The sequence below is a fragment of the Rhinolophus ferrumequinum genome, chromosome 24, assembly GCF_004115265.2.
Source record: "Rhinolophus ferrumequinum isolate MPI-CBG mRhiFer1 chromosome 24, mRhiFer1_v1.p, whole genome shotgun sequence".
NCBI classification, from domain to species: Eukaryota; Metazoa; Chordata; class Mammalia; order Chiroptera; family Rhinolophidae; genus Rhinolophus; species Rhinolophus ferrumequinum.
This window is the reverse complement of record NC_046307.1, coordinates 1,672,536-1,697,994: the sequence shown is the minus strand read 5'-3', so window position 1 is coordinate 1,697,994 and position 25,459 is coordinate 1,672,536. Positions and strand designations below refer to the sequence as shown.

General features: G+C 55.0%; 1 protein-coding gene across 1 annotated transcript in view; it reads left to right on the top strand.

Moving 5' to 3' along the window:
• The window catches only part of WNT3A (Wnt family member 3A), a 39,918-nt gene extending 20,002 nt beyond the window's left edge, over window positions 1-19,916 (top strand). The window contains exons 3-4 of the mRNA XM_033095806.1: window positions 12,188-12,453; window positions 18,190-19,916. Of these exons, the coding sequence (XP_032951697.1) occupies window positions 12,188-12,453; window positions 18,190-18,669 (746 nt within the window). The 3' untranslated portion in view covers window positions 18,670-19,916. The remainder of the gene's footprint in view (window positions 1-12,187; window positions 12,454-18,189) is intronic.
• Window positions 19,917-25,459: the final 5,543 nt, after the last annotated feature.

Sequence of the window (25,459 nt, the reverse complement as noted above, 5' to 3'; positions counted from 1 at the left end):
GGTTCTCTTTCATTCTATGGAAAATGAGGAGTTTGAAACATTTGATTCACGTGGGACTTGTGGCCCAGTTGTTATAGCCAACACTAGGTCAGACGCGTGCCAGGAAGACCAAGACTCTCCTCATGGGCAGAGTGGGAGAGAGTGGCCCTGGAAGGGGAGGCAGGAGCGTAGCGAGGGCGCCCTGGAACCACCCACACCACCTATGGGCCCTGGCCCATTTCCATGCACCCCAGGGATGTGCAGACTTGCCCGGAGACCCCTGGGGAAAGCCACAGCATCACAGCTCGGCGCAGCATCATCCTCCCTGGACACGGGCTCCATCCTTTCCTCACACGTTCATGCAGCAGGCCCCATCTTCCTTGGTTCCAAACTCACAATACTCTAGCTACACTCAGACCCACGAGCATCTCAGTCCGCAGGGCCGACAAAGCCCTGAGGTCTGCCCCTGGCCAGGTCCACTTCCTTCTGTGACTCCGGCCCCAGGGGGCCGCAGTGCCGTGCCTTCTCCCAAGACTCATCCCTCCCAAGACGTGCTTCAAATGCACCATCACAGACCTTCCCTGCCCACCCAGAGCTGCCTGCCCCTGTACCACCTCACTGCTCCCCACAGTCTGGGCCATGGGCAGGCTTTGTGTCCCGGTCATTGCAGTCCTCATCCTGTCCAGCTCCTTATCCTTCAGCTCTCAGCCCATGGGTCCTACCTGGGGTGGCTCCGTGTGTCTTGGCTCCACCCACACCCCCCTAACGCAATCCCTTTCCCAGAAAACATCCAGGCCCTGCGGGTGCTCAGGGGTCTGGTGTGCTTCCCCCACGCATAGCAGGTGCATGGCAGGTGCATGGAGCAGCTCCGAGGTGTGTGCTCACACATAGTAGGTGCTTAGTAAGGAGTGCTGATGCATAGTAGGTGCTCAGCAGATGACTGAAAGAAGAGGTATAGATCTGGGTATCCCCATGTGAGTGGACTTCTCGTGGACGGTGGCACCTGAGCTGGTCTCAGAGGGTTTTCTCTTTCTTTACAACATGTATGCGGTGCTTCCCAGCAGAGTGCTCAGTGTTTTACACCACGCAGCAGATTGAATTCTCACACCCATAAGATGAGCCAGAGCCATGTTACAAGTGAGGAAACTAAGGCAAGATGAGGGCTGGACCAGGACTCCTGGGGATGGCTTAGACCATGTGACATCAGTAAGGGCTCTCCAGGGAAGAACAGATACACAGGCACAGACTGAGGAGCAGACCAGCCACCGGCTTTGCACACCCTAACTTCCTCAAAAGCTTCTCCTGGGAAGTCTAGATGCCAGCAGGCCTCCGGGACACTAGTGTGGCCTCAGTGACGCAGCACCCTGTGCACTCGCATCCACTCTCCCCCATGTGCACTCCCCCCCGCCCCGCGTCCAGTCTCCCCCATGCCTATTCCCCCACATCCACTCCCCCCACAGCTGCGCTCCTGTCTCTGTCCCTTGCTCTTTCCGGCTCCCCTGTCCAGCCTCTCCCTCCCCTCTTCCCTCTCACATATCCTACCTCCTCCCTTTTCTATTGGATGACAATTGCTTCAGCCTCTACCCCTCACCACTTGGTCTAAATGGGACAGAGAAAGCCCCCTCTGCCCCTTGTCCACCATGGGGCTGAGAAATGGCCCCATGATTGTGGCCTAAAGGCCAGGAGGAAGCAGCCCGCCAGGTGCCCCAGAGAGAGGCCAGCTTCAGGAGGCCATGGCAGAGGCCCCCACCTGCCCCTGGCTGTGCTCACTTTAATCAATCTGATTGGATTAGGGTCAGGGCAATCCTAATCATGTCAGAGGTCACCCAGGCTTTGTGGCGGGGTCTACAGGGTGCCTGGCCACCCCTGCTGAGGCGGCCTCGTTGAACAGAACTTGACACCGTCCGCCTGGCCAACTGAGGAGAGGGGCCCAGCCCTGTGTGGGCATGTGTGCATGTATGTGGGAACGTGTGTGAGTGTGAGCACGTGTGTGTGTGGTGTGTGTGAAGATAGGAGGGGAAGAGCATGTGCTCATAGCTCCTACTTCCAGCGCACGCACACACATGCACTCTTTCTGCCACGTGCCTGGCTTGGGGCTGGACCCCCAGAATCTGCTGGCTCAGAAGGTGGAATTGGGGACCAGAAGTGAGCCCCAGCTTGGAACAAGTGCCCCTCTCCTGCTTCGAAGGCAGCAGGGCCACTTAACCTGCATCATAGGGCAGAAAGCATTTGAAGAATTTTGAGTGCACGAGGCTGATGCGGGATTGTTGCTTATCTGTCCCCTGCCCCGGGCGGGCCCCTAGGCACCTGGAGGGCCTGCTTTCCCCAGAGCTGGACAACAACACCCTGTCTTGACCTCACAAAGTGAAGGGGTAGGGAGGCCACGGGGCACAGAAGGCAGGTCCTCAGCAGACACCCTGAAGGAGGGACAGCCAGGCCATGCCCCTGGGGAGCACAGCTGAACGTGGTTGGCCCAAGGTCCAGGCGTGTGTGCCACATGGCGTTGAGGGAAGTTGAGCTCCCAGCGGGTAGGGCATTTCACCTGAGAACAATGGAAGGGTCCTTTAGGGGTGAGTTGTCCAGGGTGAGGAGCAGCCCCCAGCTGCATCGTCCCATGACCTTGGGCACTGGGCTCTGTCCATCCATGCGCTCGATGCCCTGCGTGCAAGCAGGGCCAGAAGCCTGTCTTGTCAGATTCCTGATCAGCAACCTAGGACCCACGAGCTCCTCAGGCAAGGTCTGTGTGGTCAGTCAAGTTCTCAGCAGGCAGGTGCCTGTCCCCAACTTCTTAGCCACCTGCCTGTGCCCTTGGCTGGCCCTGGCATAAGCCCCCTGAATCTTTCCTGTTCTCCTTGGGGGGCTGGGCTGGGGAGGAGCAGGAGGGGGATAGCACAGCCTGTCCTCTCCCTGGCAGAGCCCCTTCTGGGCGAAGATCCACGGGGTGGTCTGCCGCCTCTGTGGGAGGGCCGGGTACAGGTGAAGGCTGAGCACAGGGCTCAGGAGAGGTTGGAGAGGAGGACATTGGGGGGACCGGTGTCCCCAGTACAGGTTGCGACCCCTGACCCCCATCGAAAAGTGTTTGGTGTGTGTGTGTGTGGGGGGGGGTTCTCCCTGTATATCATTAACTCTCCCCAGTGGGAGGAGGTGAAGGCGCCAGAGAAGCCAGGCGACACCCCGCTGGGCTGGCTCCGAGCACAATGTGCCCGCCAGGACGACAAGATTAAGCACAGAGAGAAGTGAAAATGCTGCTGGATTCACACGCCCAAGGGCCGTGTTCGGCGTGTGAACAGTGGTCCCCGCGCATACCTTGCGGTTGCTATGACCAGCTTGCTATGGCCTAATCGCCGACGAGGGGGAAATTCATATAAAATATCGCCGGCCATTGTGGGCCTAACGCGGCGTGACAGTGGCTCACAAAGCCAGATTCATTAGCCCCAGCAGGTAATCAGGACGCCGGCCGTGCTGCCGACAGGGCGGTGTCAGGGGCCGTGGCCACAGTGGGGCGCCAGCCGCATTCCGCTCTCAGGTGGCTCCGTCGGGATGCAGGATTACCAGATGCCATCGTGACCCCCCCACCCCCACCCGGCTGCCTAGCTTACTCTGGAACCAGGAAAGGTAGGCGTTGGGGAGGAGGGGGCGCAGGCCAGCCCTCTTCCAGCAGGGCCATAGTCCCTCCCTCCTCTTAGGGCACTGGTGAGGGGAGAGGTGCCAACCCACTGAAGGCTCCAGGAGTGCCCTCTGCCCCTCACCTGCCAGGTGGGCAGAGCCTTGTATGGCCCCATGACACCCGGAAGGGTGGGAGGCCTGGAGAGGGAGGCCGGGGCCTTGTGTGTGTGCTGGGGGTGCACTGTGGTTGAGGACACCCCAGTTGTCTGTCTCTGTGATCCACCAGCGATTCTCTATGGACAGGCAGAGGTAGAGTGACCCACAGAGGCCCCCACGAGGCCTGAAGTTTAGCACTGTCCAAAGGACAGATGGAAACCAGGAGCCTGGGGGGCTGCACCCAGGTGAGGAAGGAGGTCAGCCAGGAGGAGACTCTGACAGGGCAAGTCCTGCAGCTCCCAGGGAGGTCATACCCCACCTTGCCTTTGGCTGAGTCCCTGTCCAGGCACCAGGTGACAACACCCAGGCCCTAGAGGCCGGTGACTGGAGGGTCTGGCTTCACATACTGACCAAGACAGAGACATGCAGCCCACCATGCGGGCCCAGGGCTAGGGGGGTATGTCAGAGACACCCTCCTCACATACACACACACACAGTGAGCTCCTGCCCTCCTACACACCTGCTGGGCCCGGCCACCATCCAGAAGAGGGAGTTTACAAATCTGAGGCTGTAATGGAACGTGGAGGCTTAGCCCGGGGAGACATGGGGATCACATGGGACCAGGTACAAATATAGATGCCCCCAAAAATGTGGCCCCTAGCTCACTGGTGGGCCTGTAGTGATGCATGGCCTAGGTGACCATGTCCCTGAAGAGCTTCCTGAGGAGCCCACCTGGTGTTCCCCATAGACAGAATGTCCTGGGAGCTCCATCTTACTGTTCATAGGTCATGTTTGAACCAGTCTCCTTCTAGGAACCTCCACTGCCTGGGGTGACCTTTGTCCCTCAGAAAGGCCACTCCAGTGTCTCCTTGGGCCAGTGGGCTTATCCCAGGAGCTCCGGGCTCTCCCCACCTTCTCATCTAGTCCCCACAGCCTTTCCCTCCCTGAAGAGTACAGGCGGGCGTCCCCCTATCCCACCATGGCAGTGGGTGTGGTCCCAGCAGTGCAGGTGGGACCTCCTTTCCTTCTCCTCGAGCTTCAGCCATAGAAACAGGCTGTTGGAGTCTCAGGACCCCTTGCTGGGGTTTCAGGAGCCTCTCCTGGGACCTTCTGTCTGGGCTCTGCATTCCTTGCTGTGCAGCCTGGGGCCAGTGGCTGACCCACTCTGAGCCTCTGCACGTCGCATGTCGCTGGGGCTGAGCAGAGTGCCCCTCTTCCTGTCTGAGCCAGTTCCCTCATCAGTGATAAAGGATTCTGGCCCAAGGCTAGGCGAACTCCAGGCTGTGCTTTGCTATCACTCTGGTTGAAAGGACCTCCTGAGTGACCTCCCCGCAGGAAGGTCAGCTCATGGACGAGGCTGTGGCCTTCTCCACTGAGAACACAGTTGGTGCTCAATAAATTATTGCCAACTGACCAGCTTCACGGTGAAATGTGAAAGACAGGCCCTTGGAATGATTTTTTGGAACTTTCTTCAACATGTAGAACTTCAGAAATATAACCTTTTTTATGTTAAAAGGTCCTTTTCTGAAATTATGATAGTCATTTTTTGTATGTTTTGCCCTCTCACGAAAAGATAACAACACTTGGCAGTCCTCTTTCAGTCCCCAAATGAACCAGGGTGCTTGACAAGCCCCTGAAATCCAAACCTGGAAACAGGGAATAAAGATCCCTTTTAAGTTCTAGGAGGCGAAGTAACCGCAAAACCCATCTCACAGGTGACACTTGGCTCCTCGCACCTAGGGCTGCACTGGCCTCGGTTGTGATGGGCCACACCAGGCATCTCTTCCGGCCCTCCTCCAGATGCCAAGGTCTCACCACACAGAACTCCCTCACCTACACCAGACTCTCCCCATTCATCCATCATCCACCTATCATCTATCCACCCATCCATCCATCCATGCATGCATCCATCCACCCATTCATCATCAACCATCCATCTATCCATCCACCATACAACCACCATCCATCATCTACCATTCTTCCACCATTCACCATCCACCACCCTTTATCCACCTGTCCAACCATCCACCCATCCATCTACCCTCTCTGCACCATCCACTAAACCATCTGTCCGTCTACCTAACCTTCTACCATGCATCTACCATATATCTACCATCCATCAACCATCCATCCACCCATCCCAGGCCTGCCCCAAAGCTCATGTTGCCAAGCCTACTGTATGTTCTTGTTCCCCCTACTCTCTCTTTCATGAACTATAAGCTCTCAAAGGCAGATGACTCTGCACAGTCCAAAGCAAATAACCTGATTTGCAACAGTAGAGTCTCCTACTAAAGGTATGGAAGGATTCCTCTGATTCACCCTCCTCTTCCCCAGTGCAAAGATTCTCTCCATCTGACAGTGGGTCTTCCAGCTTCTGCTTAATTACCACTGGGATAGGTAGCTCTTGCAACTTTTGAAAGCCTGGGTTGCTAGAAATTTAATCACATGGAACAGCAATCCACTTTCTTGCAGATTTCTTACCTTTGTTTTTAAAAATGGAACCTTGCATGTTACTCATCTCAGTTCCTGGTTCTGAGTATGGCTCATTATAGTATCTCAAGTCCTGGATGGATGGATGAATGGATGTATGTATGGTGGATGGATAGATAGATGATAGATAGATAGATAGATAGATAGATAGATAGATAGTAGGTGGATGGATGGATAGATGGGTGGATGAATAGATGGTGGATGGATGGATGGTGGATGGATCGATGGATCCATGGTGGATGAATGAGTGAATGGCTAGGTTGCAGATGCATGGATAGAAGGATGGATAGGAGATAGGTGGAAGGAAGATCATTGGTATTTTACATGAACTCAATAAATAATTGCTAACGAGACACATCAAGTCTCTGGGAAGATGGCTTTTCTGGTGGAAGATGCTTGTCTTACAGAATGTCATACAATTCCCTCTCTTCTGCCTTTTCCCAGCCTGATCGCAGTGTGGGAGTGAGTTTTGGGACTGAACAGAGCAAGCCTGAGGTAGCTCAAGAAGTTCATCCAGGCTCCACCCCAGAGACATGGCAAACCGGTAGCATTGGTCCTTAAACACCCCCCAGTAGCCTGTGTCTCCTCCTCCTCCTCCCTTGACAGCCCAGTGGGATTCTTCATTTTGCTGGTAAAGGAGGTTCCTTCCCAGGCAGACTGGCTGCCCTCCCCATCTGGAGCCACTCTGTCGTGTAAACAGAAGGCACTGTCTGTGGATAAGAACTTTGCTGTGACTGGGGTGGATGCTGGGCTCCAAACCCTCCCTACCCACGACCTCAGGTGAGCCCTGTCACCACTTCTTCGTAAACTGAGGCTACTCCAGCCAGTGAGTCATGACCTTCCTGTTTCAAACCCCTGTGAAATCTGATCAAGACAACGGTTCCCTATCCAGAAAAATGCATGAGTTTCCAGACATGTGTTGTTGTTCTTACTCATGGTTTCAGGAAGGCTATGAACCCCCAGAAGCCCCCATGACCCCTAGGTTAAAACCACCTAGGCATTCTGGGCAGTCTTCCTTCCACATGGCCTCAGGGTGCATTTTAACTTTTTCTCTGAAAATAGTTTTCCGCTTACAGAAACATTGCAGGAGTGAGTCTGGATCCCTTCTCAGGCCTCTCCCAGGGCTGATGCACAAACCCAGATGCATACGTCAAAACTAAGTTTTATCACCATTAACTAAACGCCAGACTTTACCCAGATTTCACACGTTTTTCCTCCAATGTCCCTTTTCTGTCCAGGATTTTATCCTGGTCCTCGTTCTTCATGCCCTTAAGGCCGGCAGGAGCCGGCTCAGGTGTCTGGGTTTGTCTGTCCTCTCCCAACGGTGGATGAAGGTTGCGCATCTTTGATGAGAACGCCTTGAAGGCAATGGGGTGTCCTCAGAGCACCATCTCAGAGGTGTGTGGCATCTGTCTGTCCCATGGCGGCTGACAGTCACCTCGAGCCCTCCTGAGAGGGGGGCCTGCCAAGTTTCTCCAGCACAGAGTCACAGGTTTTCTTGGTGCTGGATCAGTATCTCGGAAAACTGCTCAGGCCTGTATCTTTACTTTTAAAGTGGATTTTCTTTGTCAGAACGAATTTAATCACGTTTTTCCTGAAACATGAAGCAGAGGATTCTTTCTTCCATGAGCAAATTGAAGGTCACTCCATGGCGTCCTCAGCTGTCGGAACTTTACCTGAGGAGAAACCCCCTCCTCATCTGGCAAAAGAGGAAGTTGAGGCTCACGGGGGGCGGGGTGGGGGGGAGACAGACATATGGAGGGTTGCACAGCTAGCTGGTGACAGAACTGGGCAGGAATGAGTTCAACCCCCCTCCACCTGACACACCCTTCCCCTCAAGTGTGTCTGGCAGCCGTGGGCTGTTTGCCTGAGGTTGATAAGCAGGGATCCCCAAGCCCTTGTCGAGGACAGGGCCAAGGCCCCTGCTTGCTCTCCCCTTATCTCCAGAGGAGAGGGTGGGGGGGTGGCTGGCAGAGGGGCAGAGGCAGAGCAGAGCTAAGCTCCTCCTGGGCTGGAAAGCAGGCTCCGAAAGGCTGGGGGAGGGTATTCAGACCTTGAAAACCCTGAGAAGGTCCAGTGGGGGCCCCAGCAAGCGGAGAGGAGAGTAGAAGGGTGCAGTGGGAGAGGCACCAGGCTGTGTGCAGAGAGTCCCAGGAATACCAGGACTGGCTCAGCCCTGGGCCCCAAAGCTGCTGTGGGAGGGGCGGCTAGGAAAGCTGGTCCCCAGGGAGCCTACAACAGCCCCTAACCCAAGCAGCACAGGTGGAAGAGAAGGCACCTGGCCAGGCCCTGGAGTGGTGAGGCTGTCAGGCGCTGAGAGCTGAGAGCCCGCTGCCTGAGGAGTGCAGAGGAGGCAGCCTGAGACCTTGAGAAGAAAAAAAAGTGCAGGAGCTCTGCTAAGTGCGGGGACAGGAGGGGAAAGAGGGTGGAGCACATGCTGGCGTTTATTCACTCAGGTGCCTTGGGCCAGCACAAAGCCTGTGAACTGATGGGTTGTATTATGTAAGGAAGATAGGGCAGGGCTGCATGAATCCTGGGGAGGCAGCTGCCTGGCTGGTATTTGAGAAAGAGCATGGTGAGGGGAGCTGTCCTGGATCCTTTCAAGGACAAGCTGAGTGGGGAGGGGCAGAGAGTTGGGCCCCACAGGGTGGGCCTGCCCAGGTGGGCTCAGACACTGCTGGATGCCCTGCCCCAGCCCAGGGCTCCTGCCCTCTCCTCAGGCCAGGCCCTTGCTCCCCAACAACCATCTGTGGGACCACTTTGTGTCTGGATTGGAAACAAAAGGTGAACAGGACACAGTTCCCGCCTTAGGGGCTTCCAGACCAAGCAGTGTAAGAGGGAGCTCCCTCGGTACCTGGGAGCCAGAAGGCTGCCGGCCGAGAGAGGACCACGCCCTGACTGCATGGCCACAGGATCTTGTCCTGTGCCTCAAAGAGTGGGGAGGGGGCGTGAGTTGCATGAGCAGAGGAGCAGCTGGAAAGAGCCTGAGGGAAGGACAGTAGCTTCATGTGGCTGGAGGCCAGGTCACGGACAACAGGGCGGGAGGACAGCACGTGAACAGGAGTTGGCCTGTGTGTGGGTCAAGCAAGAACACAGCATCAAGAACTCGAGAGGGGCCAGGCAGGGCCAGATGGGCGTTGGACAAAGCACCGCACCAGTGGCCTGTGTGTGTATATGTATATGTGCACATGTGTGTTTGTGTGTCTGTATGTGCGTTCCTATGGGTCTGTGTGTCTGTTTGCACATATGTGTGCATGCATGTTTGTGTGTGTGTGTCCATGTGTCTGTGTATGTGTGGCACACACATATTGAGGGGGGAGGAAGCTGGAGGCTGGGGTTCGGATCCCAACCTGGAGCCCCTTCTGGTCAAGATGGGAGATGCTGAGAGCTCGACTCCCCAAGACAGGCAGGATGGACCCCGCCCCTGGGGGAGGCTGGAGCAGCCTTCAGTGTGGGGCATTCCCAAGCTGGCGGGGGGGAGGCCTTGCAGGTTTGTGTCTGGGTGTGCGGCCCAGAGCTTCCCAAAAGCAGTGAGAGTGCAGCCCCACTCTGGTCAAGCCCAGGCAGGATGCAGAGTGGCCAGGGCCCACACAGGGCTATAAGGAAATGTTACTAAATTCACGAAAAGAGTCGCCAAAAGCAGGCATGCTTGCTGTGGGTGGGGCCAGGGGGCCAGCGGAGGTTCATGCAAGGGGCACTTCCTCCAACACATTCCATCTATATATTCTTAGTATCAGAGAAAATGTGCTTTTTTCAGTGGCAGGTGTGTGTGGATATGAATGAAGCCGGGTGGGTGAGTCTGAGTGTGTGCACGAACGAGGCTTGGGACACCCATGCTCAGTTACAAACCTGGGAGCAGCCCAAAACCCCTGCTCACTCTTCAGGGTGGAGCCTACCTGCCAGTCCCCCCCGCCTAGGACAAGAGCCTCCTGGGCATTAAGGTGAGAGGAGGAGACAGCAGCACTCCCTGATTACTCTCCCATGCCATTGAGAGCCCAGCAGGGTCCAGGCCTGCCGGGGGCCTCTGCCCTGGTGCAGCTGGAGGAGGGCGGCGGGGAGTACACAATAGGGCCCTGGCCCAGGGCCACGGTCAGTTCTGTTCCCACATCTCTCCTGCTCCCTTCTCCCTCCTGCCAACTCAAGACCTGAGGAAAGACAGGAAAGGTGGGGTGCAGGACCCCACATGAGGGCAGCAGAGACACCTAAGGGCACACCAGCGATCAGAGCCAAGCCAGGGTTCAGCCGCAGGCGTACTGGGCTCCAACGCCCAGAGAGTTTTTAGCTGTTTTAAAATTCCTGCTAGTGGCAGTTAAACTCCTTGAAGCCATCCATTTGTTTCTCCAGCAGGGCTTGGCACACAGCAGGGGCTCCATACACGCATGTGGAATGGTGAGCTGAGGAGGGCAGCCCCACGCCCCATCCCCAGCCTTCAGGCAGAGAGGATCTAAATGCACACACCCAGGAGGGGATGCATTCATCCCATCAGGAAAAGCCCATCTGGGAGTCTGGCCTCTGCAAGGCCAGGCTGCCCCCAACATGCCCTGTGCTTCCCTCTTGTCCTGACAGCCCAGCAGAATACCCCTGGCCCCTGCTTTCTCTCATGCCTGCTTCCTGCCTATCTTTGGAGACCAGCTGCTCAGATTTCTGTCTACCAGGGATAGGCTAGGCCTCCCCTACCCAGTGAAGTCCAGGTGGGCCTCCCTGGACCCCTGCACAGACCTCTGTCTGATCCTGTTGCCTCACTGGTTTCTTTTTCCCAAGCTCCAGCCCTCCCCTACTGCTTTTCTGCAAAACTAATGCCTCAGTTTCTGACTCAGTTTCCTCATGTGTGAAAGCAGGAGGCTGCATGTATGGGCCCAGGCAGCTCCAGTACCAACTCCTGGGTTAATGGGGGCCTGGAGGCCATTACCTGGCGGGCATCAGGCAGCCCTCAGCGTCCCCAGGCCCAAGCGTGTGGAGCCAGCACAGGGGGAGCTGTGCACCGGGAAGCCATGGGCCTCCGGGTACTTGGAGTCTGGGGCGGAGGAAAGGAAAGAAGTGCAGGCAGAGTATCAGCACAGGGGGCAGCATGGTGGCCAGGAGCCACACTCTGTGCTCTGACCAGGAAGTCTGGGCAGGGGGACTGCACCTGGCTGTCGGGGTGACCTTTTATCAGTCAGCATGATTATTGTGAGAAGCATTGTGCTCTTTTTCCAGTTACTGCTAAATAGAATTCAATTTTATAGAAATGCCACAATTTTTTTATGAAGATATAATTGACATATACGTTATATTAGTTTCAGGTGTACAACATAATGATTAATATGTGGATATATTGTGAAATGATCACCACAATAAGTCTAGTTAACATCCATTAGCACACAGCGACTATTTCTGTGTGTGTGGTGATAACATTTAAGATCTGTCTTAGCAACTTTCAGATGTACAATACAGTATTGTTCACTAGTTACCACCTTGTACATTACATCCCAGGACTTATTTATCTTATGCCAATTTTTATCCATTCACCTGTTGATGGACATCTGGAAGCTGCCAGTTAGGGGGTGTTACAAATAAAGCTGCCCTGACACTTGCTTGCTGTTCTTTGCGTGGATGTGGGCTTCCTCCGAGGTAAATACCTGGGAGGTGATGGCCAGGTCATGCGGTAAGTGTGTTTTTTAGAAGCTGCCAAACCGCTTTCCAAGGGGCGGCCCCAGTTTCCCTCCAGCCAGCAGTGCTCACGGTTCTTTCCAGCACTCGCTGTGATCTGATCACAGCCGTCCCTGTGCTTCCCCATGGCGATTAACGTCCAGCATCTCTTCTTGGGCCCTCTGTGGAATTTCGTTAGGGAACTCTCTCCCTCTTCCTTTGGTCCTCTGGGGACACGCATCCCTCTCGCCCCAGCCCTGACCCACACACAACCCCGGCCCCCGCCTTCCCAGGCCGCCCCTTGCCCATGGCCGGCCTCTCTCCACAGCTACCCGTGAGTCCGCCTTCGTGCATGCCATCGCTGCGGCGGGCGTGGCCTTCGCGGTGACGCGCTCTTGTGCCGAAGGCTCTGCCGCCATCTGCGGATGCAGCAGCCGCCACCAGAGCTCACCGGGAGAAGGCTGGAAGTGGGGCGGCTGCAGCGAGGACATTGAGTTCGGTGGAATGGTGTCTAGGGAGTTTGCGGACGCTCGGGAGAACAGGCCAGATGCCCGCTCCGCTATGAACCGTCACAACAATGAGGCCGGGCGCCAGGTACGTCCGCGGCCCCGCGTGTCCTGGGGGATGTACCCGGGGTCCCTCTAACCATGGCTCTGCCTGTCTTCTGGGTGCACCTGGGGGCCTTCCGACCACAGCCCTGAACATCCGGGGGGTTGCACGGGGCCGGAGGCCTCTGACCACTGCCCTATGCATTCTGGGGTGTTGGGGGACTTTGACCATGGCACTGTGTGTCCTGGGGGTGCTTCGGTGGGCCCCTGTGGGTGTCCAGGAAATAGAAGTTTCCTGAGCAGGGTGTGTGCCCTAGTCCCTTGAGGAGTGTAGCCTGGTAGGGAACAGGATGGCAGGCTGTGTGCGGGCTATCTGTCTGCTCACCTCCTGCCCAGGGCTGTCTGAAACAAAGCACTGTCCAGTTCCTTGTGGAGGGTATATACCTGGACAGGGTATTCCCACAGAATGGCAAGTCCATCTTTGGAGTTGGGGTGACAAGGAAGGAGGATGGGATAAAGGCCTGCCTTGCAGGAGCTCCTGCACATCCAGGGTGAGAGACAGCCAGGTGGCTGTAGCACAGGGTGGGAAGTTCTGTGATGAGGAAATGCACAAACATGGTGACCTGAAACAGCAGAGGGTCCAGACCCAGTCTGAAGTCTCAAGAAAGACTTCTGTGGCAAGGGAGGTAAGTGGGGACATGCAGAGTGATGGCAGTTGTTTAGGTAGAGGAGACCAGGGGAGCCTCTGGGCTGCCCAGAGGTGAGGGTGCAGGTCAGTTAGTCTGGGTAGAATGTATAGAACAGAGGAAGAAAGAGAATTTGGGGTATGGAGAAGCTGGCAGGGACCAAACTGTGAAGGGCTTTCTGAGCCCTGTTAAAAAGGACTGGGTCAGAAGGTCACTGGGGACTGATTGAGGACTGACTGCTAATGAGAAGTGACGTAGGGACCAAGAGGTGTCCAGTAGATTTAGCAACACAAAGATGGCGCTGGCTTTGTCCAGTGGAACCACAGGATGGCAGAGGACTGAAGAGTGAACAGAGACATTCAACTTCCAACAATGGGAACAAGGTGACTCAAACTCATCTTCCTGCTGAAGACAAGTACAAATGCAGGATGGAATATAAAAAGTGCTTTGTTGAAAGTATAGAATGTTTACCTGTATACAGTTACCTGATTCATCACAGGGAAGATAGTGCAGTGCAGAGGGGGAAATGGGCTTTTCAATAAATGGTGCTCAGTCAATTGAATAACAATACGGAAAAAAGTAACCTTGACCCCTACCTCACACCATATATAAAATCAATTACAAACCCAAATGGGAAAGTTAAAAAAAAGTGTAAAAGAAAACATAGGAGAACATCTTTGTAACCTTGGGGTAGGCAAAGATTTCTTAAACAGGCCAAAGAAAAATGAAAGAAAAATATAATAATGTGGACTGTACTAAGAACATCTATCCATAAAAAGACATCACCATGAACCTAAAATGGCAACCCACACAGGAGGAGATGATATATCTCCAAAAAATATACGAAGCTATAATATAAAAAGAATGCTACAAATTAATAGGAAAAAGACAGATAACCCAATAGAAAAGTTGGCCATAAAATGGAAAGCCACTTCACAAAACAAAATATGGAAATAGCCAATAAATATATGGAAAGGTGTTCAATATGATTAGTCACCAAGGAAATGTGGTCAGAATCGGTGCCCTAAAGAGGGGGAGGACAACTGGAAGAGAGCATGATGGGAGTTTCCAAGGAGCTGGTGATTGGTGAAATTTTGTCATATTTTGGCTAATGACCTATATACATTTTTGTATGTATAGTACACTTCCATAAAATGATTTTTAAGTGTCAAATAACTAACTATAGAATGAGGAAGTAGCAGTCCCAAGTCTAGGAGAAAGCAGGAGTCTGAGCCTGGTATCTGGGGTAATTTTTGTCCAGGGGTCATTTGCCAATGTGGAAGAAAATGCATATGCTGAGCTTCACTTCCGGTGGCCTTACAGAGCTAAGGAGCCCACCAAGGGTGGTCTCTCTAGGAAATCACTCCTCAGTTTAGGCTGGGACCCTAAGGAGCAAAGGAAAAACAGAAGTAGACCAACCCTGTACGCATATGCAGGCTAGGAAAATCTCAAAACTTGAGAATGGATTAACATAATCCCAAATGCTGGTATCCCCACACACCTGGGAAAAGCATACAAATCCTCTTTGGAGTAAAATAACTTAAACTAGGCAGAAATTGTTTCTACAAATAACCTTTCAAACACAAAGCAAAGGTAACCTGTCACATGAGCTGAGGACACAATGAATGAGTGGTAATCAGCAAAAACAACAAAAACAAGACTCCAAATACTGGAATGATTAGAAACAGGTTATCAGAAAAAAATATGCTCACTTACATTCACAAAGTTAAAATGCAAGTTTGAACATTTCAGCAGGGAACTGGAAATTAGAAAAATAATATAATAGATTAGGGAAAGAATTACATAGAAACTGTAGAACTGAAGAATGAATGGGGATTTCCAGTTAAAGATGACAAAGCAAAAACAAGCGTTTCCCTTCTGCACCCTCCTAGACACCAACTAAAATGACAATGAATGAATTTTAAAACAAATAGATTCTTGAGAACATGCAAAACAGAAGAGGTGACAATGCAAAAAAACTTTGAAAGCTAAAGAGCAGATAGACAAATACTCAGTGTCTTAGTAGACCCAAGAAAGATGAGTTTTAAGCCAGTAGAGGAGAAATCTGAGAACCAACCCAGGAATTAATAGTATCAGGAATCTTGAGAAGCAGAGATAAATATGAGGCTGAAAACAGGAAGATTGGTTGAAAAGTCAATTTTTAAAAGCCCTTTTTAACATACCATCTCTTTTGTCCAACTCCTTGCATCCAGGCAACACCCCTCATTTCCCAGAAGTTTGCAGGCTTATTCTCTAAAAAGTGTAAAACGGGTGTCTGGACTGCGAGGCCCCAGCACAGCTGAGGGTAAGACCATCCAAGTGAAAATAGTCTATCTACATATGTATTTCTCTTCCTAATATCCTAATGCTGCAGTGAAGCTTGATCATCCTCAAGGCAGAATGGAAGGTTCTCCCCCTGGAAATCCAATGAACCCAAGAGAAAAGACTTAAAGATACTGACCAGGGAGTTTTCCAATGAAACAATGCAGCCAGGTCCCTCTGGGGCAAGGATCCAAGTTGACTCCAGGCACAGGAGCTTCCAACAAGATTTTTAGTGCCCCACTTTTAAATATAAGTGGACACCCAAAGACCACTCAACACCCAAGGAAGCCTCCAGCAACCACAAAGACCAAACCAAAGAAACGAGATCCACACTTAATGGAAAAGAGACATTGGAAAGAAAGATGAAAATGTCAAAAAACAAACACTATCCCCAGAGAGATAAGAGAACACACATGAAATTGGAACAGGATATTAATTTAAGAGAACATTCGGAGAAAATGGGTGCGGTGGGGTGGAAGAGCTCTTAGAAACTAAAAATAGGACAGTAGAAGCAAAACTCTCAGCAGAAAGGTTGGAATAGTTGAGACACCTTTCCACAAAGTAGAGGGAAAAAAGACAAAGAGAAGGAAAATAGGAAAGAATGGAAAATATGGAGGTTCTGTCCAAGAGAGACAGTGATAAACAAGAAGAGGAGGAAGTTGGCACAGAAATAAGGCAGGAAGGTTCCAGGAGTGATGATCACAGGTTTCAGACCACACAGGCCCAGGAAGTGACTGACACAAGAAAAGGAGACCCACATCAAGCAGACAGCACAGACATGCCCTCCAAACTTCCCAGGAGAAGGTCAGGTTCACACAACGTATCAGGAGTCAAAATGGCATCAGAGTTTCCAAGAACAACATGAATGCCAGAATAGAAAGCATTGCTTTCAGAATTCTGTGAGGGAAAATGTTTAGCCAAGAATTTTATACCCAGCTAAGTCATCTTGTCAACTTTCCAAGTAAAAGAGATTTGTTTCCAGACATGCACATTTCATAAAATTTACCAGAAGGCCTCTCAAAAAGATGTCTCCAAGATGAAACAGATAGGACACTTGGTGTGTTTGAATGTCTTGAAGAAGTTATTTAGACAATTAAGGGAGAGCTTGAGACTGAATCCATGATACCTACATTAAAAAAGCAACAACAAAACGTTTTGTAGGAAAGGAAAAGCAATCACAACGTCACATGGCTCAACTGAGTATGAGACGTAATAGTTCCAACACCATCAGCACTAAATATTGATTTCACTGGAAATATGCTTTAGTTCTTAGGGTAGGAAGAGGGTTGAGAAAGTGTGCATCGGAGTGGTGGGGTGGCGAGAGGTCCACAGACAATGCCAAACACTGAGAAATCAAGGAGCAGCACCCAAGCATTCTATTAGCGGTTGGTGAGAGGCACACGACACTACCTTGGGTGGTCAGGAAAGTGCTATGTGAGAGTGGGAGCAGATCTCCAGTTTTTCTTAACAAGACTTAGGAAACATTGGGCTCTTTGAAGTAGGTGCATGTATGTATCTTTGATAAAGTAAAACAACAAGAGGCTGAGGAGGCAGAGGTGGAAAGTGGCTGCTCCTCTTTGGCAAAGCTTGGCCACAGAAGAGAAGAGAATGGAGATTAGTCAGAAATAGACTGGGTGTTGGGGGCAACTCACAGATGCTGAAGGAAAGGGCCAATATAAAAGGGAAGAGTTGAACAAACAGCAGGGAAAAGGAGACAGGGTGGAGGCAGGGTTTGGATGCTGAACCCACCTGTATCCTTAGCCCAGCACCGTCCAATAGGAGTGTAATGGGAGCCACGTATATGTTATAAATTTTCTAGTAGCCACATTTAAAAACAGTTGACATTCATTTTAATACTAAATTTTATTTAAACCACTGTATTCAACATGTTGTCATTTCAATAATGCAATCAATATGAAAATCATGTATGAGATACTTTATGTCCTCTTCTTATATGAAGTCTGGGGCCTTAACTGTGACCCAGCGTGATTTGCACTCTTGGCACTTCTCAGTTTGGATCAGCCACATGTCAGGGGCTTGCTGATGGTGGTGCCCACCATAGCATACAGGGAAGACTTAGGTCTGATTAACTCACCCCACCCCCACCTCTTCCCCCAAAAAGAGAAGGGGAGAAGGGAAGAGAACCTGTGGTTGGTTCCCTGCTGCCCACAGGGAGAAGCACATACATCCTTGACCAGGCCCTGCCCACTGTCTGCCCTGAGGCCCCCAAAGCCCCCACAGCTTTGTCCCCTGAACTGCCTCCCTCCTCTTCTTCCCACTCCCCTGCAGTCCAAGCACCCAAATTCCTGGGCCCTGAAGGTGCTCAACCCAAACCACCCCCATTATCCACACTCAGGTAGCCCTCAACCTTGACACCAATCCAAATACACCTTCTCTGGGCCTCAGTCTTGGGTTCTCCAGGTGAGAATGACCGCCTTCCTCCTGCATGTCTGCACTTACACTGTCACAGGTTATAGCCGGGCCTTCCTTCACTCTGTCATAGATACAGAAGACTTAGACCCAGCCGAGAAGAGAGCAGGGTGGCTCCCAGACCCTGCCCCCAGGGATCTCGGGTCGGCCAGGGGAGGCACACGGAAGGGGATGGCACTGCGGCCCCACGGAGAGGGCACCTGCTCCGCCTGGGAGTCTCGGGCGCTTTGTGGAGCAGGCAGGTGGGCTGGGTTTGCCAGGCGAGCCTGGGAGCGGGGACTGCGGGCAAAGAGCACCAGGAGATGGCCCTGCACAGACGCACCTCTCTGCCTGCGCTCCTGCAGGCCATCGCCAGCCACATGCACCTCAAGTGCAAGTGCCACGGGCTGTCGGGCAGCTGCGAGGTGAAGACCTGCTGGTGGTCGCAGCCGGACTTCCGGGCCATCGGTGACCTCCTAAAGGACAAGTACGACAGCGCCTCGGAGATGGTAGTGGAGAAGCACCGCGAGTCGCGCGGCTGGGTGGAGACGCTGCGGCCACGCTACACCTACTTCAAGGTGCCCACGGAGCGCGACCTGGTTTACTACGAAGCCTCGCCCAACTTCTGCGAGCCCAACCCCGAGACCGGCTCCTTCGGCACGCGAGACCGCACCTGCAACGTGAGCTCGCCGGGCATCGATGGCTGCGACCTGCTGTGCTGCGGCCGCGGCCACAACGCGCGCGCGGAGCGGCGCCGGGAGAAGTGTCACTGTGTCTTCCACTGGTGCTGCTACGTGAGCTGCCAGGAGTGCGCGCGCGTCTACGACGTGCACACCTGCAAGTAGCGGCGCGCTGGGCGCTGGGCTCCTCCCTGGGTGGGGCGGGGCTCCGGGGGGACCGGGCAGCTCAAGGATGGTGGGGAGGCCCCTCTCTGGGGGCGGGGCTCCCAAGCTGGGGATTCAGCCACCTCCTCCAACCGAGCTCACCTGTAAGGTTCTGTCCACCCCCGTTCTGTGTAGAGTAGTTCTTCTGGTACAACAGCCGCCAAGACCCCGTGGGGTGGCATCCTGTCCCCCAACCCCTTCCTCTGAAGCCTGGGGACCGCCCTCCAAGTCTGGCGTTCTGGAAAGGTTCGGGTGCCCGGAGGCCTGTGGCACCTGCTCCCTGGCCTGGCATCTGCCAGCTATCCGGACCAGGAACCCTACAGAGAAAGCCTATGTCCTGCACAGCCCCAGGAACCAGCTGGGCCTGGGGGAGGCAGGGGCCTGGTGGCAGGAGGGGAGAACGCTGGGCCCTGAGACCTGGCTCTGCCCTGGCTGACATCAGACACTCAGGCACTCTTCTCAATGAGTGATCTTGCTGTTGGCCAGGCCCACTCTCAGCCTGGTCAACTGTGCCCTCTACTTTGTGGCTGACAGAACATCCCACTGTGGGACCCTCCTGCACATCTTCCTTCGGTCTCTCACCTACACCCATCCCATCCACAGGAGAGGGGCACAGCCTCCTTTCCTCCAGGCCCAGCCCTGCCCTGCCTCTTGGCCTCTTGGCCTCCAGTACATCCCCCACCTCCTTCTTCCACAGCCCAGACCCCAAGTCTGCCCAGGGTCACTGGCCTGCACCACCCCAGCTCCATCATCCTGCCTTGGAGGCTCATTTGGGGTGGAGTTGGGTTGTGTGAGAGGTTTTGGCGGGAGGAGCCACGCTCATGCTGAACACATTAGACCCGCAGCCCCCAGAGGGGTGGTCTTCCCTCCCAGCCCTCGTGATTAGGACAGATACCTGGGTCCTCCTGCTACAGCCAGACCTGTCACACTGGCCACGATCATGGAGCGTCTCACTGGCACTCAGCCCTCACTTCTGACTCATCCACCTGGCCCAGGAAGGACTGGCCGCTGGATCCCTCTGCCAGGGCCCACACCAGCTTAGCCTCTGCCACTGTGAAATGTCTCCAGCCCCAGTCCCCAAGGGCCCACCTTCCAGGCAGGGGAAGGAGACAGGTGAGGCAGGGATGACCTGCACACCCGGCAGGACTCGATCTTCCTCTGCCTTGAATTTTACGTTTTGGGTTTTAATTTTATTTCCAATGCTGCTATATCCACCATACACTGGAGCTAGACAAACAGATGTGTTGTTGTTTTTTCCTTTTTCTTTCTATGAAAGAAATTATTTTAGTTATAGCTTGTGAGTTTCAAACACTGGGGAAGTAAAAGACAAAAAAAAAAAGCAGAAACAACCAAATGCTATGAATTGTGCTGGATTTCTTGGTGGGTTGGCAAGGAATGGGGGTTGGATCGGTGGTGGCTTCTGGTGTGGGCGACAGCCATAGGCCTTGGGAGGAGGCTGTTGGTGTGTCACTTGGAGATTTCTGGGGCCTCCAGAGACCAGAATTCCAGAAGAAGTAAGAGGGATGGCCACATCAAAGAAAGAAGGACACGGCCAGTGGTGCCGAGGTCTGGAACTGGGGACTAGACCCAGGCAGAAGGCTCCCGTGGGGATGCAGAGAAGGTGAAGGAGGCCTGCCTGCTGCAAGGCCTGTGCAATGTAGTGAGCAGGGCACCATCGCAGCCCCAGTGGGCAGAGCCCCCACAAAAGTCAGTGATGCAGCAGGATGTCCACTAAGTTAGCTGCAAGCCACTTCCACAAAAATCCGTGGCGTGCTTCACTCAGCAGACCTTCCTCTGCTGGCTACAGGGCCCTGCCCTCTGGGTTTGGGGATGTGGCCCTCGTGTGGGGGCCCCTGTACGAGCTCCCACAGAGCGCTCTGGGAGCCCAGTCTGTCCAGGAGGCAAGACACACTCCCCCAACCAGAGGCTCACTGGCCGAGGCCTGGAAGTTGCCCATATTCACCCTCACTGGGCCCATGCAGAGCAGTTCTGGGTGGGGCTTCTGGAAACAGAGCCAGCAAAAGCTGGGGTCCGGAACCTTTCCGAAGGCCACACCTTTGCTTCTCCAAGCTGGATGCATGGTCCCTGCACCACTCTCTGCCCTTACATGGCCCCCACCATCACCTGTGGGCCCTGCCCTGATATCCAGCCTCAAAAGAAAGGAGAGGGGCTTGGACAGGCTGGGACAGATGGAGGGTGAGGGGCATGATGGGGAAGTGGAGAGCAGAAGGCCCAGCCTCCACCCTCTTAGAGCTCAGACCCAGCACAGTCATGCTGCACGGGCCATTTTCTGGAAGGGCTGTGCAGTCAGGAGCAGAGTGGGGGGGTCCCGGGTGGGGGTATGCAGATGCTGGGTGGGGGGTTCCTGGACAGGGGTTTGCAGATGCAGGACAGTCAGGCATATCCACTCCTGACCAAGCCCTGTGCTGGGAGAAAGCTGGGGGAGGATGTAGGGAGCTGTCTGGTGAGTGGAGAGTGCAGCCATCGGCGTGAAGGAGGTAAAGAAGCCTGGTGGTGGGTGGTCATGGCTTATCCATCAAGACAGGATCTGGGGAGCCCCCCCATTTCCACCCCTCCATTCCTTACCAGCCACACGGTCCTGGCTGGAGGCTCCACGCCACTAAAGACAGAACTGGACGGGACTCAGTGGGGCGAAGGGACACAGTATAGAACCAGGGTTCCAGATTCCCAGCATCCCTCCCCTCACACCCCAAATCCTGCATCAGCAGCCCAGCCCTTGAGGGCTGGCACCCTTACATCCTGCCCCAAGCCCACGACCTCAGTGGCTCAGGGCTGCTGTTCCCCACCAGGCCCACTGCTCCAGGGCCTTAGCTGACCATCAGAGATTCCCAACTGGGGCCCCAAGGGGCCAGCAGGGGCCAGATGGGCTGTGGGACAGATGCTCTATAAGGAAGGAAGTGATTCAGTGCCTCGGACAGTGGCCGAGGCTGGAGCACCGGTGGCAATTTCACCCACTGGGGTGAGTCACCAACTGGGGGAACCTTGGCTCCCGCAGCCTGGAGGGGCATCCTGGGCAACAGAGCCCCTCAGACACTCTGCAAAGAGGTCAGGCTCTGGAGGGGGAGGTGACAGGTGCTCCACTGAGCTGCCCGTGGGCGTGTCCGTGGTAAAGACAGCACAGACGTGCAGCACCTGAGTCAGGGGCCGGGCAGGAGCCACCCTAATTGGCACCTGCTGGGAACCAGGGACCAGGGGCTCTACAGATGAAAGGGCCAGAGAGCCTGGCTGGGCAGGGGTGGGGTTGGCCTGTGAGGGGAGACAAGATGGAGCCACCCTGGGGGTCCATGCAGAGGTGGATTCTGCCTGTCTGGGCCCCCAGCATCCAGGCTCTCTCTGGCAGGGACCAAGAGAGGGGACAACACTTGCCTGAGGCCACAGAGTGTCAGGGACCCACTCTGGCCTCTGGGTGCTGGGTCCTGAGACCCCGCTGCGGGCAAAGGAACAGGGCCACTGTGGAGATGGTCTCAGCTCTCCAGAGGTGAGGCACCAGGCCAGTGATGACCTAAGTGGGGGCATGCCCCCATCCCTGCCACCATGGCTCCAGGGGGGAGAGAGGCAGAACTCCACCAGAAGAGATCAAGGATGGGGTGCTCAGGCCCATGGGGCCACAGTACAGGCCTCAAGGGGGCTGGGAAGAGCCTGGGTGAATGAGAAGGGGAAACCCTCAACTCTGCTGGCTGGAAGCAAGCCCCGCCCCTCTCCCGGCCTCAGTTTCCCTCCAGTGCAAGAGGAAGGGGAATGAGGGGGATCTCCCAGGACCTCTCTGCTCCTGCCTTTTGTTGATGTGGGATGTTTCATCCGGAGCCCCCTCTGGAGCCCGCTGGCTTCCCCACCCCACGCACCTGCCAAGATCTACATGTCCTTGTGAGCCCTGGCCCAGCCCCCAGCCCACCACGCCCCTTATCCCCGACTCAGAGGGAGGGCAGAGCCAGGCACCCTGGCCGCCTCAGAAGCCACCTCTCCGGGGAGTTTACAGCCCCTCCTGCCCGCCCTGGGAGGGAGGAAATGGGCCTGGTGGGCCTGTTCGCAGGTAGTTGAGACAGGAGAGGCATAACCATATTAAAGGCCTCCCCCACCAGGGCCCCCTTCGCCCTGCCCCTGCAAATCTCACACTCCCATAGCAGCAGCTTTGAAGTCCCGCAGGGGTGTGGCTGGCCCCTCTTCTGGCCCCCACTTTCTGGGTCCAGGAGCCTCAGTTTCCTCCCTTCAGGGACACTGTGAGCCCCCTCCACCTCCTCCAGGGGCTGGGAACCCAGGGCTGCAGACAGAGGACTAAGGACACTACCCCCAGTTCCTGCCCCAAATGGTGAACGCCTCCATCCCCCAAAGCACAGCCTGGCTGGGTAAGCATCAAGACCCTACTGTCCTGGACTTTGCCCCTGCCCCAGGGTCTGGTCTAGGGGACACAGACCATCCTAGTGTCCGGCCTAATGGCCTAGGGTGACCGCACTCCCTCAGCCCCCTACAGCAGTCTCCCCAGCAAAGCTCCCCCCCCCACCCCGCCCCAACCCTTGGCTCTCCTGTCTGCCATCCATTTCCCGGTTGGAACCCCGTCTCCCTTCATGAAACCCTCTGGTTGAGACACCCCAGGACAGGGCATTCTGAGGTCTCGGCCTGGTGGTCAGCAGCTTCCTCTCCAGCAGCCCCTTGGCCTCCTGGCCAGAGCAAGAACTAGACACCTGACCACCCACACTGCCCTCCAGCACTGCATAGCTGGGCGCTGCCTGAGTCCAGCCTCAGTCTACATGGTGCATGACTTCCCAGGGTGACATCAAAGGCTGAGGGGAACAGGATGGCATCCCTCCTGTCCCACTGGGTGGGGGGGCTGCCAGCCCTCCTGTTCATAGGCACCAACAGGTAAACTGAAGCCTGCTGGATGAGGCCACTCTCCTGGGTGTGAGTTCACAAGGTGAGGCCACCCTTTCCTCCCTCCTGTCCCACCATAAAGTGGGCGAATGGGGAGCAGCTAATAGATGACAGTCCCACCTGCCCCACCCCTCACCCCACCAGGTGACCTTGATTGATCCTGGAAAGTTGGGCAATGGCCCCTTTGCCACCTACTGGGTCGCCTGGGAGGGCTTCCAGGAGGCGGTGAGCACGGGGCATAGTTTCTATGGCTCCAACATCTTCGATCTGGGCCACTTAGGCCTCCTATACTTCTGAGAGTCTGTCCCTGTGGATGCCAGGACCAGGCAGGGTGCCCAGGGCACCAGGGAAGCCCTGGGGAGGGCCCCAGCCTGGGAGCCGCCACCGCCCAACCTGGCAGCTGGGACAAGAGCTAGTCAGAAGGTGCTAATTGATATTTAGCTCCAGGCTGGCTCCTTGTTCCTCTCTCTCTCAATCTCTCTCTCTCTCTCTCTCCCCCTCCCTCCCTCTCCCTCCCTCTCCCTCTCGTGCAAGCTCTCTCTCTCTCTCTCTCTCTCTCTCTCTCTCTCTCTCTCTCTCCCTCGCCCTCGCCCTCTCCCTCTCCTTCTCTCTCTCTCTCTCTTTTATTTGAGTCCTTGGAGTGCACAGTAAACAGTCATTTGGCTCTTGGGCCCTGCAAATTGGTGTTTATGGTGTGAGGACCAGGACTCGTCCACCCAAATATGGCTGGATGGGAGGAAGGCGTTAGACTGGCAGGGACAGTATACACCTTCCCGCCCATGGAGGCCTGGCTCTGGGGTGGGGGCGCTTCCCCACTCTGAGGCGAGGGGCCAGCTGGCTCGCTGGGCTGGCATTGGCCAGAATCCTGCTGGCAGGGAACTTGTGTGATTGGAAGTGGCATTGCAGTTAATCCAGAGGGCTTCTAGGAAGAGGTGAGGCTTCCATGGTAGAGAAGCCCCTCCAAAGGGAGCTGGAAAGGCTCACCAGCGCCCTCTGCCCCCCGCCCAAGGGTGCTCTGCATCCAATCACAACCCGTCACCTCCCTCAACTGGCTCCAAGTCCCGACTGCAGATGGCAGAACCCTCTGCACACACCCCTCCCCACGCCAGCGGCCATCTGCAAAACTGAAGACAGGAATGCAGGCAGGCCGGGGGGCCTTAATGCAAGAGGGTGAATGGTGGAATTCCAGGCCCAGGCAGACAGCAGTCGGGAGAAAGGGACTTCCCCACCTGTCTGCCCCTCGCCTGAGCCTGACAACAGGCCCGTGGAGAGCCAGGCAGGCCCGTGCAGAATGTCTGGCGGCCCTTCAGCTCCCTCCGCTGCCTACAGCCCACTGGTTCATCTTCTCCATCTCCACCCCGGTCTGCCAGCCCGCAGCACGCAGACAGGCAAGGCCAGGAGTCCAGGGCAAGGCTGTTTGGAAGGAGCCCGTGGACCACACGGGCTCCTTCCTGAGGGCGTTTTCAGTGTCCAGGTCTGGGCCAGAACCTCAGGAACTGAGAACATGGTGGCACAGCCCGGAGCCAGGCCCTCCTCTACTCAGGAACCTACCATGGCTCCTCAGTACGCACAGGATAGAGTTGGAGTGCTTCAATCTGCCCCCTCTCAAGCCCAGAGGTCCCACTGTGGGCTGAAGGGGGCCTCTATGCATTGATGGAGAAAGAACTCTGGCCAGGGTGTAACTTGCCCAAGGGCACTTTGTGACCTCACCTCACACCTTCCAGTCCCACTTACAGTTCACTCTTAACTTTCCTTCACTCCCCCTTTCTATCCTCCAGCCACAGCCTTCTCTCCACCACTATTACTGCTATAATCCTCAGGGGTCCCGCATCACCATCCCCTGGGTGTCCTGGAAGGGCAATGC